The 17,851-nt window shown below is 45.6% G+C and overlaps 1 protein-coding gene across 5 annotated transcripts in view; it reads right to left on the bottom strand.

Annotated features, from left to right (window-relative positions):
- Positions 1-1,264: 1,264 nt before the first annotated feature.
- The window catches only part of ST6GAL2 (ST6 beta-galactoside alpha-2,6-sialyltransferase 2), a 57,535-nt gene continuing 40,948 nt past the window's right edge, over positions 1,265-17,851 (bottom strand). For 3 of the 5 annotated variants that reach the window (XM_042246090.2, XM_060413873.1, XM_027966780.3), the window contains exons 5-6: positions 16,297-16,471; positions 1,265-5,956 (exon numbers count right to left, since the gene is read on the bottom strand). In XM_042246090.2, coding sequence (XP_042102024.1) covers positions 5,703-5,956; positions 16,297-16,471 — 429 coding nt within the window. In that variant the 3' untranslated portion in view covers positions 1,265-5,702. The other 2 variants (XM_042246091.2, XM_060413874.1) reach the window with 2 other exon arrangements.

The following is a 17,851-nucleotide window of genomic DNA, read 5'->3' on the forward strand; positions in this document are numbered from 1 at the left end:
TCTCCCCTGGCACCTCTAGCCTGAGGCAGGTGGAGTTGGCCTCCTGCTCCCCACTCTTTGGCCTCATCTTTGTCCCAGGCCGCCTCATCTCAGCATCCTTGCAGGGCCCCAGCTCTAGTATTCCCGAATCAGGCCTGCATTTCAATGACCTGGAAGCTGGCATCTTGCACCTTGTGGGGAAAGAAAACTGATGGCGAGTTACAGTGTGGGTTCCCTGTGACTTAGCACATCACTCAGAGGGAATTCAGGGCCTCCCGGCTGCTCACGTCAGTCCTCACAGTCAACCCTGGACACTTCCACTCCAGGATTCCTTCACATTCTAACCGGAAAATCTCTGGGAATTTCCTTCCGGGGGCCTAACTAACTAATTTCCCTTCATGAGGAAAGGGCAAAGACACTAAGGATAACGTGACATAGTAGTGGGTAAGGTGACTTCAGTGGCTCCAGGCCTCTCTCTGCTGCTGCTGCTGCTGCTAAGTCGCTTCAGTTGTGTCCGAATCTGTGAGACCCCAGAGATGGCAGCCCACCAGGCTCCCCCATCCCTGGGATTCTCCAGGCAAGAACACTGGAATGGGTTGTCATTGCCTTCTCCAAGGCCTCCTTCTAACCATTCATTTATCATGTGTGCAGGCATCCTAAGTTGCTTAGTTGTGTCTAACTCTTTGCAACCTCATGGACTGTAGCCCACCAGGCTCCTCTGTCCATGGGATTCTCCAGGCAAGAATACTGGAGTGGGTTGCCATGCCCTCCTCCAGGGGATCTTCCCGACCCAGGGATCGAACCTGTGTCTCCTGTTTCCTGTATCGGCAGACAGGTTCTTTACCACTGAGTCACCTGGGAAGCCCTTATTTGTAGTCTCTAAGACTAAAAGCTCTGTCATGCTGGTGACAATAAATTAATCAATGTGCTGGCCTTTAAGTAACATTAGGACCCCTCTGCCTAATTTTGCCTTTTGTGCTGGAGGGCTTCCCTCCTGCCGGATTCTGTGCACTTGTGGTTTCCTGAGCATGGCATGGAATGCCTAGGGCTGTCCCTCCTCTGAATTTCATGCCCAATCTCCTGGTCTGGCAGGTAACCCGCAGGTAACTACCTGTTTCAGGCCGGGTGTGTCCAGGTTCAGAGCGGGAAGGCCTGCTGTCCTTACTCCTTTCACAATCTTCCAGTTAGATCTCGGCTCTGTGCCATTTTTTTTCTTGAGACGCCTCATGATTTTGCCCCTCATTCATTACTTTGTGCAACTTCTACTAATTAAAACAGAGACGAATTTAGACAAATGAAAACATGTTTTATTTACAGGGAAAAAAGTCTGTACATTGTGTACACATAAAAATATACAAAACCAAACTAGAAAATATCAAAGTGTTAAACTGTGTACAAACACGTTTAAAAGGTGACTCCTGGAAAACCTCAAGCCTTAATTCATGTTGAAGAGTACACATTTCATTTTAAAAAGTATCATACAAAAAAATTCCCAAAGCTGTTAAAAAAGTTGACTGGTTTCCAAGGATTTTTTTTCCAAGAAAAATTTCACAAGGATTTTTATCTAGACTATAACATGATGTGTGGTGTCATAAATGTTAGGTTTTAACAGTTCTGATGCAGTTAATTTGTGTGAAACCTAAGCTGGGAGACTATTTTCCATAGATCCAAATGAGCATTTCTTCCCCTAATCTTGCAAAAACCATGAATTCTAGATCAACTTCTCATCAAAGGTCAGAGTTCAATTAGGTTTCTGATGAGGACACAACCGTTAGGTTGTAGTTCTACCCTCAGAGCACCTTGTAAATATTTCTGCCATACTTTTTAATGTAGCCAAAAGGTGAGAGATATGAGTGCATGGGAGAACTGGATTTTTTTGTTTCACAGAAAGACATATAACATTTGCTTACTTCTCTTAAAAAACTGGTGCTTGCATAATTTAAAAAATTTATTGTCAAGGTTTTAGAAATAAAGTTTGATGAAAAAAAATGTTTAAAAGCAACCATGTATGTAGATATGTATATATACAATTATATAACTATATCTACATGCACACTTGTTATAACAAGAGTCAGGACTGTATCAGTATCTTTCATTCCTTAAATTCCATTAGCCTGAGCTCACAGAGAAATTTTCTGTATTTCTTCTTACTAAAAGGCTTCAGTTACTTAATAAAACAAGAATCAGAACTTAGAATTTATTCCCTCAACCGATTAATATCTTTCATTTACCAGTTGTATAAATAATGCCTGAGAGACAGACACACAGACACATGCAGAATAATTTCATGATGGAAATATCTGGAGGATAACACCCAAGTGTGAACTCAGGCACACTTTCCCTAAGCACTGAATGTCTACAACTGCCCTCATTGGCTGTGGAACCTCTGGGTAAGAGTCGTCAACGATCAGAAAGTGAGAAGTCGACATAGGCAATCTCGTTGAATATATTCAGACACCACGTGGCTTGCACACTCAGCCACGGGTTTCTCGGTCATCACCCTACCTCCTAGCTCTGCCTCTCGCCATAGTTAAGCAGCAGTGGGACCGGGTCACTTTGGGCACCACCCTCAACCATGCCTAGTGCCTTGATCTCCAAGAGAAAGGCTGGAGAGGGTGCTTTCATCATGACATCATCTGTGCACACGAAATCCTCCATCACCTACCATCCCTCACGTGATCCTGACCTCACTCTACACCGCCAGACTGGACCTAATTAATTCTGTGGCTGTGAGTGTTCCCATCCTTAAGGGACAGCCCACAACATCAGGAATTAATCTGTTCCACCAGAAGGAACTGGCTCATGGTCATGTAACAGAGTGACCCCAGGTGGCTTTAAACACTTTCATTTCCCAGCTTTGAGAAGGCTGACCATTACTTCAGCATGGCTTTGTCTAGATGCTACAGCTACTGTGATGATGATACTGGGGAGCCCAGGGTTGATTAAAGGAGGGTGTGGGACATGCGGGGAGGGTGGGGCTGAGGTTCCCTGTGGCCTGCATACTGTGGACAATGACAGACCCTGGGACCGAAGCTGAACCAAAACCCCTCGCCAGCCCTGACGGAGGAGGGTACTTATGTAATCCCTTCCTGTCCACCTGTGGGCCTTTCGCCCTTAAGGTGATGCATAGGGCCAGCACTGGCATCCCTGGGGCAGCGAGGATGCTCTACCTATCAGACCCTCCCTTCCTACCTGCGGAAGGGCTGGAGAGCCTCAAGGGGAGGACCTGGGACCTGGACTCGAGTGAGTTGTCATGTCTGGTCAACATTTCATTGTGACAACAGCAACAACAAAAGATGGAATGAAGTTACCTCAATAAGTGACGCAGTCTTCAGTCCTGAGAGAGAAGAAAGGACCACCTAACGGCCTCAGTTTATGGAGCATCTCTTTACAGCAAGGGTGGAAGGTCTGGAAGGGGTGAAGCCTGAAAGAAATGCAGTGGGCACCATTTCCTTTAATTCCTTCATGGAAAGGCCAGCTGCTTATTGCCATTTGTGTATTTAGAGGGCTTAATCACTGTCTGCAGACATGAAGAGTCAACACATCAACTATAACTGCCTAATAGTTTCAAGGAGCTAAACAACTTAAACTCTTAAGCAGAAGAATGCCCAGCCTGCAATGTATGAATACTTGTACCACGTTGTCTCAGTGTTTTTAACAGACCCTGGTTCCCAAGAGTCTTTAAGGCCATAATAAATCCAAAACCTTTAATTAAATTTTCTTTATCCTCTTCAGTCTTTCTTATAACCTCTGTGAGCTAAAGGTACATTTTAAAAGTGCATGGGTTACAACAAAATGTATTTGGAGGCCTTTGAAGTGTTTTCTGGGGCTTCTGAACTTTATCTATGCTGACCCGCCAGCAAATTTCCTTTTGCCCAGTATCTCATGCCAGCAGAAGGGGCTGTTCTGGACACAAGGAGGCCCAGAGGGAAACCCAGAAGGAAGATGAGTAAAGAAACTTCAGTGTCACGGCCATCTGAGGTCAGAGCCTGCACAGTGTGGGAAGGGCCCAGGGTCACCCTGCACCAGCCACTTCCCAGCGTCAGGACTCACTGGACACTGCACAGGGCTGTGTCCCTTCAGGAAACGAGGGAGAAAAGTGGCCTGCTCATATCTGCTTGGATATTAGTTGGCAGGCTGGACAGAATTATCCACCCCTTATCATAAAGCTGGAAGTGAGGCTTTCACAGTAGGCTTATAGTGGATATTGTCACAATCAAAGCTTTTCAATGACCCCAAATTCACTGTGACAATAAGCCACAGGAGATGTCTGGGACTTGGCCCGATTTCTGCTGAGTAGGCTGACCAGAGAGGCCAGTTTCTGTCAACCATTCTTGCTCAGGAAAAAAAAAAAAAAAATCCTGGAACAAAAAAACCTTCTGTACTAAACTTTCCTGATGTTGACACACTTGTGGAGAACACAATTAATGAAGCTGTGCCTGTTCTGGCCAAGAAGTTGTAACTGGACCGTTGAGATAGGTGTTGGGTATGGACTGAAACTGTACGTTGAACTAAGGTATTCCATGTTTCTGGTTTACTACACGTATGGAGAAAAAAATTTTATGCTTTTGTGACAAAAATTGAGATTACAACAAAATGAGCTGCTACAGCTAACATACTTGGCTGACTCTCCCCTCTCACTGTCTTTCCCTCTGAATCATATACTTTTGTTGTTGTTGTTAAAGAACAGTGCTTTCACGCAAATGTATTTAATTATATGGCTTTGTTACGTTACTGACGTACAACAGATCTGTGAAGATGACGGTGGGATTCCTAACCATCTGACTGTAGGAAGAATTAGCGGAAGTCAGTGTAACACCGTCAGGATCCCAACAGATGATATGAACCTGCGAGGAAAACACATGGAAGAGATGGGTGTGCAGCCATAGAAGCACAGGGGGCCGGCTCTCGGCTGGAAGGACCCCCCCCCCACCTCGGGGAGTCCTAACTGTCAGTGCCTGTAGACACGCAGGCTGTGTGGAGGGCTGGCGGGTGCTGAGGCCAGAAGAGCTGGGGCCTGGGGCCGTGCTGCCCACGGCCACCTGCTGCCCCATTCCCTGCGCACCTGCCGCGATGTTCCTGCGTGCCCGGAGATTCTAGTCAAGCAAGGAAATGCTGCAGGAGAGCAAAGTGCTTCCCCTGGGTGCTGCCTGGAGCTGGCTTCTTCCTGGACTATCCAGGAAGGGGGCTTCATGCTTTTAGAAATGTGTCCTCATACACAAACCGCAAAGCCTTCGGTGGCAGCTGGGAGCAGAGGTGGAGAAAACACCTCACAGGATATCCTGTGGGGTCTGCTGTTCCTATAAACAGGTCTGAGTGATAATCCAGACGTTCGTCATCAGCTGTGGGCTCTTTCACGACAAATGACACACAAATGACACCGCAGATGTGTCAGGCACTGTCCCGAAGCAAGGCTGCTGCCAGGTACAAACCACGTCATCCACTAGGTGTGTCAGCTGGAAGGAAAGACCAACATTCTGGAGCTAGTTATCCATTTCTTACACATTTTTCCCCCCTAGTTATCCTTGAAAATTTTTCTTTTGTATCTTTCTGGAGTCTGTTTCTTTGAATTCCATTTCTATGTTCTGAATAGTCGGACACACTCAATGGCTTAGAAAGGGAAGGATCCCTGTGGTCAGCACAAAGTCACAGCTGCAGACACGGGGTCACGCCGCCTCCAGGGTGCCTCCAGCATCTCCGCGATGCAGAGCCCGGCCGGCCCCTCAGGCACCTGGTGGGCAGCGCACGGCCTGCAACCCGGGCAGCACGACCTTGCCTTTGCGGTGCAGGTCCCCATGGGTGCCCACGTTGAGCCGCTGCACCAGCAGCTTCTCGTAGAGCAGCGGGTGGTAGGCGCCCAGTGTGCAGGCGGCGTCATGGTAGGGCTCGTGGTAGTGACACAGGTCTGTCTGCCGCACTGATGGGACGTATTCATACACGTGCACCTCGCCACACAGGTTCATCATCAGCAGGATGCCTGGTGGGGGAGGGGGAAGCAGAGCCATGAGCAACTCGGGGAGGGGGAGGCATCAGTCCTCAAGGGTGGCGGATTCCTCCGTCGTTTCTTCCTTGTCTACGTGTCTCTCTGTCCTAACCATGTATCTGCTTAGAGTCTCTTTCCCACCAGACAGCAGAGGATTTGAGGGTGAGGGCTGGGTCACTTATCCATCTTCTTGTCATTAATAGCATGCACAGTATTGGTGGAGAGTTAAGGATCCATGTTTGTTGAATGACTATAAGACCTATTTTCTTTTTTTTAATTTTAAATTTATTTTTTAAATGAAGGATAATTTGCTTTACAGAATTGTGTTGGTTTCTGCTCAACATCAACATGAGTCAGCTATAAATATATATATGCCCCCTCTCTCTTGAACTTCTCTCCCACCTTCCTTCCCATACCACATCTCTAGGTTGTCACAGTCTTGGTTTGAGTTCCCCGAGTCCTATATGACCTACTTTCTTAAGGAGAAGTAATGGGGGGGGCATTTTTAGATGGGGTGGAGGGTCACAATTGGGGCAGGAGATACCTGCTTTGTGCCCCCTGCCTTGTCAGCTTCACCTTGTGACTCTAGCTTCCAGTGAGTGGCATGTGTGAGGTCTGGGGACCGGGGCCATGCTAAGACACGATGCTATTACACATTCACCCATCCAGCTGACCCTGGGGACCTGGGAATGAGAGAAGAAAAGACCAAGCAATCAGACTTAAGCAGAGGACAGTTGGGGCCAGATCTGCATCCCCAAGTCCGAATATACTGTCTCATTCCACACCCAGGTCCACCTGATTTACAACAGGAGGACTGTGATGTAACAAAGAAATGTGTGTAATGTGAAAGAAAATTATTATAAAACTGTTAAAAGGAAAGAGATGGAGACACAGAGTTCAAGATTCATATTAAAAGTGTCTTTCTCACTGGAACTATCCATTTTAAAGTTTCTTTGATTTCTTTTTTATTTTTAATATTTCAAATAGCTACAAAACTGCATCATCATAAGAGGAAGTCTCATCTGGATCTATGCTAAAAGGGTGTTATTTTCCGAGCTCTGTTATTTTCCCCATCACCTCTGTTAACACTCTTTACACTTGATCTTAGCTGAAAGGGTGAGAAGCGATGTAGTAACACCTTTTAAACTTAAAATTATGTATGTGTGTGTGCTAAGTCGCTCAGTTGTGTCTGATTCTGCGACCCTATGGACTGTAGCCTGCAAGGCTCCTTGGTGCATGGGATTCTCTAGGCAAGAATACTGGAGTAGGTTGCCATTTCCTTCTCTCTTTTAGGAAAGGATAATCCTCGTTATGAAAAAGACATGAAATCACACAATCAGTTCCTGTTATAGACAAGGCTGGTCTGCAGAGGACAAGTGTATTTCTAAGTAATCAACTGTGTTTGCAGCATGACAATGCTCACAACTGGGCAAAGTCCAGCACAAGGGTCTGAGAGAGCAGTGGGAAGGGCTTGGGGATGCAGAGAAAGATTCCTGGGGGAGGTGAGGGCTGAATCTGTAGGCACCACCTGGGTGGAGGGGGAGGGGAGACAGGATGACAGAGAGGACCCGGTGTCCTGTTCAGAAGACATCAGGACAGGCCTCGACGGCCATGAAGCTGCTTGTGGCTGCAAGTAAACGGTGCTCCTTACAAGAGACACGGAGATTCTTCAGGTCGGCTTCTAGGAAGTCAAGCTGTTCCCAAGAGCTATGTGGAAACACCAAGTCCCAGCTCAGTACCCCTCCTTCCTCCCAGCTCTGCTGGCTCCCTCCTCCCCGCCCCCTTCCACGGGCCCCTCAGTGTGACCCAGATCCGGGTAGGGCCAGAGAGAACCAAGAACCAGTGCCTTCATATATAAATATATTTCAAAACAACTCTTAGAGCTTCAGAACTACAGAAATTTGCTACATATTTCATGGCCATCCCAACTGAAGGCCGACAGAGGTTTAGAAGTAGGGTCCTTATCTTGAGTTATCTGCATTCTTCCTCCTGGTTTTTGCATCTCATTTTGTGTTCTTGTATGAACTTGCTTCCCTTGTGGCTCAGGTGGTAAACAATCCTCCTCCAATGCAGGAGACCCAGGTTCAGTCCCTGGGTCTGGAAGATCCCCTGGAGAAGGGAATAGCAACCCACTGCAGTATTCTTTCCTGGAGAATTCCAAGGACAGAGGAGCCTGGCTGTAGTCCATGGGGTCACAAAAGAGTCGGCCATGACTGAGTGACTAACACACACACATATGAACTTGTGAGTTCCTGTAACCACAAGCCTTGGTCCAGAGCATTCTAAAATTTAAGCTAGGGCCGATTCTGCCCCAAGTGTTTAAATGACAGGCAGTTGTAGCACTGATATCAAATCGTCAGGGTTACACCTTCAAAGGGAGGAAAAAATCAGTTTGCAACTTGTAGAGTACATGTGAAGGGTGGACAAGATTTAGAAAACCAAGTGGAGAATATTTTTAATTATTTCAAAAATTTTCAGACATCGTGGTCATTTCATTTAGCATAGCATAGCATATACTCTGCTTTTTAATTTACCAAGCCGATACTACACATAAATTTGAGTTTAAATTTAAACTCTATCATATAATAAATACTGAACATCATTATGAAATGTGGTTAAATCTGCACATCACTTTTCACAGGAGTTTAGAGTACTTAGCCACACATTAAATCCTGAAATGAAACTTCTGCATGTGTTGCAAAGAGGAAGTGGGTGGACCATGATGTCTGGAGTGCGTACCAGCCCTGGCACAGCTGGGGGCTTGAGTTGGGAGATGGGGTGTGAGGAGGAAAGACTGCAGGAGGTGGGGTTGGGACCACACTGGGAGGGACCAGGCCGTTAGGCACTGTTGGAAGCCTCTTCAGTTAAACTCACTCTGTATTCAACTGGGCACAGGCTGAGGACTGGGATTTATAAAAAGTTTCTTTAAGAAAAAAAAAGTAGGGTTTTCCCTGGTGGTCCAGTGGTTAAGAATCTGCCTGCCAGTGTAGGTGACACACGTTTGATTCCTGGTCCAGGAAGATCCCACATACCATGGGGGCAACTAAGCCTGTGCGCCACAACTATTGAGCCTGTTCTCTAAAGCCTATGAGCTGCAACAAGAGAAGCCCCTGCAATGAGAAGCCCGAGCCCCACAACTAGAGACTGGCCCCCGCTCGTTGCAACTGGAAAAAGCCTGAGTGCAGCAATGAAGACCCCACACAGCCAAAAAATAAATACGTAAATCTTAAAAAAAGTAAACTAAACTAAAGAACGAATGTTTACATTTAAAAACAGGTGGCAGGCCCATGACCTACCATCCTGAGGATGACTGAAGAGAGTGTCTTCACTATGGTCTGAGACAGACGCCTGCACTGCCAGCAGCATCTCTTCTGACCTGCGATGATGCTGCTCTATCACCATGGTGACGTCAACGCCAACAACACGTGGTCCACAGACATTTTCTCTGTGCTAAGCTGACCAGGGACCAGGTCTGAGTTCCCCAGCCTGCCTCCAGGTTTGATGACTTGCCAGAGGGACCTACAGGACCCAGCAGAGAGTCAGTGATTTATTACAAACCTGGCTCACACTGTCCAGACTCCAGAAGGATGCAGGTGCTGGGGAGAGGCCCCACTGCTGCAAGAGCATCTGGGCACAGTGACCCACCCTGTCAGAAGGGAGGGTCTCCCCAAACCCAGGCTCCCAGAAGCCAGCCAAGGGTCAACCCTGCAGGCAGGGGTCCCTGGTGGTCAGCAGGCAGGCCAGCGAGGCTGCAGCCTGTCTGCACAGATACCCTGTATGTCTAAACTCACAGCATCACATTGTTCCTCATCATTCCCCGAAGTCAGACCCATATGGGGAATTCACATCTGGCTACACTAAAAAAATTTTTTTTCATTTCCTTTCTTAGGACTGCTCAGGATTACCCCCAGAGCAAAAATGAATACAAATCATCTCATGCTATTTTATTCAGTAAAGAATTTTTAGAAAAATCACTTAAGGAACTTTTATGTTACATAATTTCATTTATGGACTATCCAAAATAACTGCTTTCAGCACTAATAAAATTTTACTGCTTTCAGTGTGGAGCCAGACTTTTTGATAAGTGGATCAATATTTAGACACTTTTTAATGTATTTTTCCAAACCAATCAAATGGGCATGCAGGCAGTTCCTAAAAAATCTTTGAACATAATTCATGTTAAGTTTTTTGGCCAGGTTTTACAAATGAGTAGGGATTCATTTGAAGAAAAAAAAGTGCAAATTTTTCTGGGCCATTATGACTCAAGAGCCATTCATTTGTCAAATTATATGTTTTAAAATATTGTATAATTCAATATAATTATCTAACCAATTAAAAAGCATTTCCACTGGTCTTAATAAAATGTCATAGTCTATGACTCAGCTTAACAAGCAGTATGTACACTTATTCATTTTTCCAAAACCTGGATAAAAAGCAAACTTCCACCTGCATGTTTGCATGTTATGTTCAGATGACCACAGATTCTGAATAAACAAAGTTCTCCTATAAAAACTCTACTTCTGGGGCTTCTTTGGTGTCCAGTGGTTGACAATCTGCCTTCCAATGCAGGGGACGCTGGTTCAGCACCTGCGTGGGGAACTAAGAGTCCACATAAGCAACTAAACCCCCTCCACATCCACAACTAGAGAGCCCACACCCTGCAACAAAGACCCAGCCCAGTGCAACCAAACAAACAAACAAAAAAGAAACCCAAACCTCTACTTTGCAGATACATAAGATGTGTTTGATGTGTTAGAGTCTAACAGAATTTAATCATTTAGACTTTAATTGTGATCACACCAAGTTATCTTACTTTGCACCTGGCAAAATATTTAAAATGATACCCCAAATTGTTAATAGAATTTTCTCCTTGATGAATGTATCTTTTTAACATGGGGCAAAATAAGCCATGGACATAAATAGAACCTAATGCAAGTGATGGCAAAAATATAGGCTCTCATCAATTTCAGGTTAACACTTGAACATAATTCACATGTCAGGTAAATGAGAACTTTCTGAGAATATCCAATAAACCCTGCAAAACATGTTTCTGAATGAGGGGTGAGGGTGAAAAGTTAAGGGTACTGAATGTGCTGGTCTAATGGAAATGTAGTAGCTATTCTGTGGTTTCTCCATAAATTCATCATAAGATGGAAAATTATGAAAACTGTACTTAAGATTACTGAAGGAGAAAAAATGACATTTTAAGCAACATTTCCAGAAGATATCTGTGATTAAAATGTGGTTTCTATGGGGATGAGATGAATTGGGAAATTGGAGTATATATACTATTGATACTATTTATAAAATAGATAACTAATGAGAACCTATTGTGTAACACAGGGAACTGTGGTGAATGGGAAGGAAATGGGAAGGAAATACAAAAAAGAGGGGATATGTTGTATGGTAGAAACTAACAGGCTGTAAGGCAATTATACTCCAATAAAAATTAATTTAAAAAAATCAAAGACAATATTCACAATAGCTCAACAAAATGAGTTACTTAAATTGTAAAAAAAAGTGGTTTGGAAATTTGCATTTCATGTAATAAAATAATAATTTAACAAGCATCTACTATATTAAGTAAAATCAGGTAATGCATGAATAATACTTGAAAATCAATTTTTTAGCCCATTTATATTGTATTATTTGATGGTAACATACATTCAGGATTCACTGTTTACAGGGAAATGTAAAAAGTTGTTCCTTGTCAACATAATAAGGATTAGTTTTACACAGTCATGTATAGAGATGTTAAGCAGCTTATTATTTTGAGTTAACATGTTATTATTTTGTGTTACCATCTGAGTTTGGATGATATATTGGAAAATTAGAGTCCTGAATGCAAAATAAAGTGGAAAAGAAACAAAGTTATGACTTGTTTTTAAGCATATTATTCTTGCCTGTATATTCAATAGCCTGAAATTACAGCATTTGCATCTGTGAAGTCTAGAAATAGTACTTATGCTATAAACAATTGAGGCTGCCTTTTCCAAAGGTGTGAGGGGGTGTTGGTGGTTTGTACAATGAAAGCATTGTCGACCGTAGGCTAAAGCAAGTTCCCTGTCAGTGCTGGTCAGGCTGGTGCACCAGGCTAGTCTGCCTGACATGCTCAGCCTGGAGCCCCCTGGGGTGAAGCTGGACGGCCTCCTGCATCAGAGGGCAGAACCATCCAGCCAGGCTTCAGGACTCAGGATGAACTCACACACCTCCCACATATCAGTGTGTATGAAGGCAATGTGGAAACCATGGAATTCCTAGGAAATGACTCTCCATCCTCAGCCGGGCCTCAGTGCTGTCAGAACCACCTCCCAGTACCGGGTAATGAGAGAAGGCCTCCAGCATCCAGACAGGGATGAAAAAGAGAGATGTTCTTGCCATGTGAACAAGTGGCTCCCCGTGGACTGAGGGGAAGGGTCCTGACACTGAGGAACAAATGTTCCAAAGAAATGGGTCCTGTGGAGCATCCAAATTACCTGGATGTATGCTACTTCTTTCTATAAAAAAAGATTTTTTTTTAATGTGGACCATTTTTAAAGTCCTTACTGAACTTGTTACAATATTGCTTCTGTTTCATTTATTTATTTATTTATTTTTGCCACCTGGCATGTGGGATTTTAGCTACTGACCAGGGATTGAAAGCATACCCCCTACACTGGAAGGCAAAGTCTTCATCACTGGACCACCAGGGAAGTCCTATGTTACTTCCTTTTAATTAAAAAAATATAAAGCACAAAAAACTCAGGTTGGTGCTCTGTGATGACAGAGAACAGTGGGATAGAGAGCAGGTGGGAGGAAGAACCAAGAGGGAGGGGATACATGTATGTTGCTGTTTTGTCCCTCAGTCGTGTCTGACTCTTTGTTACCCCATGGATTGTAGCCCACCAGGCTCCTCTGTCCATGGGATTTCCCATGGACAAACATACTGAAGTGGGTTGCCATTTCCTTCTCCAGGGGATCTTCCTGACCCAGGGACTGAACCCAGGTCTCCTGCATTGACAGGCAGATTCTTTACTACTGAGCCACCAGGAAAGCCCAGATACACAGATGCTGCTGCTGCTAAGTCACTTCAGTTGTGTCTGACTCTGTGCGACCCCATAGACAGCAGCCCACCAGGCTCCCCTGTCCCTGGGATTCTCCAGGCAAGAACACTGGAGTGGGTTGCCATTTCCTTCTCCAATGCATGAAAGTGAAAAGTGAAAGGGAAGTCACTCAGTTGTGTCCGACCCTTAGCGTGGACTGCAGCCTACCAGGCTTCTCCATCCATGGGATTTTCTAGGCAAGAGTACTGGAGTGGGGTGCCACTGCCTTCTCCGAGATACACATATACATATAGCTAAAACAAAATTCTACTCTTAAAAAAAAAATACATGTGCCATGCATGAGGGGTAAGCATCTCTTTGCTGCTGCTCTGGACAAGGGGATGTTACACAGAGTACATCTCTGACGCACATAAGGATGTCCTTCTATGACCCGGAAGTACAAATACGGCCTCTGGTCAGAAGTCAGGGAAAAAGCAGTAAGTTGGCACTTCCTATAGTGATCAACATACCACACCCTCTCCTCAGCACTCATATACACCTGGGAATTTATCTTAAGGAAATAGTTTAAAGGGAAGAAAAGTCTGCATGTTCACGTATAGAATAAATTATAGTATGTATTAGAATTGACATGTGGATGTAGTGACAATGCATCAATACGATGGATAACATCAAACGTCTTCCGTCAGAGAGGTCCCTGCCCACAGAGCGCAGCGTCCAGTAGGAACTGGTTGCTCCTCCAAAAGTTCCTTTTCTTCCTGCTGTCCTTCGTAACTTTCCCTGTGGTGATGATGGTCACCATCCACACTGCCCAGGGCCATAGCCACTGGGAGCACGGGACTTTAAGAGCCTGAAATGGGGCTCAAGCACTGAGGGAGACATTTTCCTCCTGTTTAATCCTAATTAACTTACACTTGAGCAGCCACCGGTGCCTAAGAGCTGCCAGCCTGGACAGAAGGGAGCTAGAAAATGACCACAGGTATGAACTGGCCCCATAAAAAGGTGTTGCTATGACTCTCCTTTCTCCCAGGAGCATGAGGACATTCACAGGAGCAAGTGACTCGCCTGCGACTGGAAAGCTAGCAACATCAGAGGACTGTCATTCAGCTCAGCCCCCACTCCTGAAATGACCCCCAACTGCAGTTCCCTTGTCCTGGAAAAGAAGCCACACAGGCAAGCAGTGTCCCTGAAAACTCTAAATGCTCAGCACATAGCTGTGAAAGGAAGCTGGCCACAAGTGGCAGGATTTCTTTCAACAGGGAAAACACACGGGAAATGTTGTTCCCCTGCTATGACTATGTCAGAGGAAACTTTCAAACTTCGCTTCGGTGGTTAAGTGCATCTGAGAGCCCCTACTGTGCTCCCAAGCTCTTGCTGTGATCAGATTTTCGCCACAGGAATTCCCAGGGAGACTTGATCGGATGGCCAGGTTCTGTTATGCTGTCTCAGCATCATTCCATCCTGTTCCACGTTCTTCCCTAGGTCAGCAGGATTCCATGACACCACACGAAAGACAAATCATAGTCCACCCTGGTTTTTCTGACCTATTCTAATCCCAGATGTCTGTGCCTAAGACTGACACTTTGTAGTTTGTTCCACTCATACTGGAGCTCCAGAATCCTTATGTGGTAGCTTGGATTTCTGTATCTAACGTGCCACTTGTGGTTATAATATAATTACATATCTGTACCCTTTGCTCTGGGAATTTTGCAGTGTCTCCTAGCAGAATACCCAGAGTAATCTTTCACTCACAGAAAAAACAGAACACAACATGGACTTCCCTGGTGGCACAGTGGCTAAGAATCCACCTGCCAATGCAGGAGACACAGGTTCGATCCCTGGTCCAGGAAGATCCCACATGTCACAGGGCAACTAAGCCCGTGCGCCACAACAAGAGAAGCCACTGGAATGAGCAGCTTGCGCACCACAACCAGAAAGTATCCCCTCTCTCCACAACTAGAGAAAACCTGCATACAGCAATGAAGACCCAGCTCAGCTAAAAATAAATAAATACATGTTAAAAAAAAACACTTTAGAATCTGACAAAGTGCCTTGGAAACAAAGTGCATCAAAGGCATGACGTAAAGTGGGTGAGGGAGCTCTGCTTAAGGAAAATAACATGCAGTCATGAATTTTGTCTTGAATTCTGCATAAAATATTTCATATTATTATAATACCTCAAAACTGCTCTAAACCCACAAGCCTCACTTTGCATGCTTCTTGGGCATGTATTGCTGACCAACCCACGTCACTTCCATAAACGTTCCTTTAGTCATGGTTACCACCTGTGCAGCCCAAGTCAGCGTGCAGGTTGTAAATTCATCAATATTAGGGTAGAGACTGCTATCAGTGTTTTATGGACAAAATTCCTATCCTGTGTTCCACTGCAGCTTTCATACGCCAAGGGGAGCTAAGGTCTTCCTTAATATCACCCTATTCAGGTACCACCAAGACAATAACAGGGCAAGAGGCTGAAACATGGGAAAAGAAATGGGTTAAGACCACATTTGAGGATAAAAACCTGACTGCAAACAATACACTAGGCCACGTGTGATGCCTTTGTTACATGAAGTCTATTATCTGGTGGAGAGAGTGGAGCTCAGCCCGAGAATCCTGCTACTCAAAGCCCAGACCCACTGGTGACCTTGCAACCCTCAGGGGGTGGTCCAGTGGCCATGAAATCCCGTCCTCGACCTGGCCCCACATCAACAATGTGCATGCGAGTGGTGGTGGTTCTGGACGGCCCTGGGGTCTCCACCCCTTGAGTCTGGGGGCCTCTAATGGCTGTGACCCACAGAGAGTCCCTCAGGCTTCTGCCCTGAGAAAGCCCGCTTCCACTTCCTATCACTGGAACACCTGCCAGGAGCCCTGAGCTTCCATCAAGAGTCCAGTTACCATGAGGCCACCACCTGCAGGCACATGGTCATCAGTCCAGCTGAGCTATACCCCCAAGGCGTTCCAGCAGATGGGCCCAACAGGGGAGCAAGGTCACCCCATGGGGCAGCTGAATGGCCACAAGTGACTCCATGAGTCTGGAACAAAGGGGTCACCTAGCTGGGCCCTTCCTGACCCACTCCACCATGAGAGAAAATGAAGCAGTTCGTTTCAGACCTTGGAATGTTGGGGTAGTTTCTTACTCGCCCGTAGAAACTGAAACAGAGTCTTTGCACTCTTTTTACTGAATCTATCCCCCCTCTAAAGACACCCTCTAGATGTTCTTATATAGCACAAATGTACATTCACTTAGCATGAACCTTCACCTGCGGCTAGTCACCCAGCCTGACAGTCACATACCGATAAAGCCAGAGGATGGTGGGTTGGGTTGGATCTTCTCCTTCGTGTTCTCCTGGATGATGTCCCAAAGCTGCCAGATAAACTTGGGGTGAAGAATGTAAAATGGCTGGTTCGGATTTCTCTGACGATGCTGGACATACGGTGTGAACAGGTTGTAATCTGGCTTCTTGTACCACTAAGAGAAAAACACACAGTCAAGGCAGAGGTCCACACTGTGAAAAGGAAACCGGGAAGTGCTGGGGTTGTGGGTATTTAGAGGCTGGGGATCAGGTTGGGAGGGGGGTTAGGATGCCCCTTCTCTAGGTACTTCTACACTGGATGAGGGGTGAGTGAGTATAGGGGCTGGGGTCCAGCCTGGGGGACTGGTGCTTATTCTTTAGTAAAATGAGAGAGAAGGGCTAGAGCAAGGTCAGTGGACTTTTCTAAAAGGGGCCAGGTAGTAAAAGAGGTTTGGGGCCATGGGGTCTCTGCTGCAACTCCTGGGCTTCACTGTTTACTTACATGCAAAGCAGCCACAGATGGTACAATATGTGGCTGTGTTTAAATAAAACTTTATTTACAAAAACAGAGGCAAACAAACAAACAAAAAAGAAGTAAAGAAAAACAAAAATAAAAAGAAGGAAAAAAATGAAAACAAAAAACAGGGTCAGATGGCCCATGGCCATGGTTTCAATCACTGTATTTCAGAAATATGCTTTCCCCATCTAATGTCTAGTGCAAAAACATGTCAGCTGTTGCCTGGGTTGGGGCCAGGTCTGGGAGGTGAATGAGTGACACACAGGACTCTGCAATGATGGGGAGATTCTGTTCCTTCGTTGTGGTGCTGAATACAGGACTGTATACATTCACTACTGCCCAGCAACACATACATGTACAAAGATTACACATAAATGATTGTATGAAACCTCTTCATGGAGGGGTTGGTGGAGGGGCTTATGTAACTCAGTGAAGCTATGAGCCATGCTGTGCAGGGCCACTCAAGACTGATGGGTCATAGTAAAGACTTCTGACAAACCGTGGTCCACTAGAGAAGGGAATGGCAATCTGTCCCAGTATTCTTGCCTCAAGAACCCCAGGAAGGGCATGAAAAGTCGAAAAGATAAGGCATCAGAAGATGAGCTCGCCCATGCACTCCATTGGGTGGCAATGAGTTGCACACAACTTAGCAACTGAACAACAACAATTATATGAAAACATACACACTAAGGTTGATTTTTAAAAAGTCTTCAGAAGCATCTCAGGCGCCACCAAGAAGCGGGGTTTGGAGAAGGTGTGTGGGGAGGGGCTCATCCGGCTGACCGTCCCTTCAAATAGACACCTCGGGCAAAGTACTGGTGTTTCTGCTCAATGGCGTCTGACACTTTGCGACCCCATGGACCATAGCCCATGAGGTTCCTCTGTCCATGGGATTCTCCAGGCAAGAATACTGGAGTGGGTAGCCATCCCCTCCTCCAGCAGATCATCCCAACCCAGGGATCAAACTTGGGTCTCCTGCATTGCATGCAGATTTTTTACCTTCTGAGCCACCAAGGAAGCCCAGGCTTGTATTACGATC

This window comes from Ovis aries, chromosome 3 (assembly GCF_016772045.2).
Source record: "Ovis aries strain OAR_USU_Benz2616 breed Rambouillet chromosome 3, ARS-UI_Ramb_v3.0, whole genome shotgun sequence".
NCBI classification, from domain to species: Eukaryota; Metazoa; Chordata; class Mammalia; order Artiodactyla; family Bovidae; genus Ovis; species Ovis aries.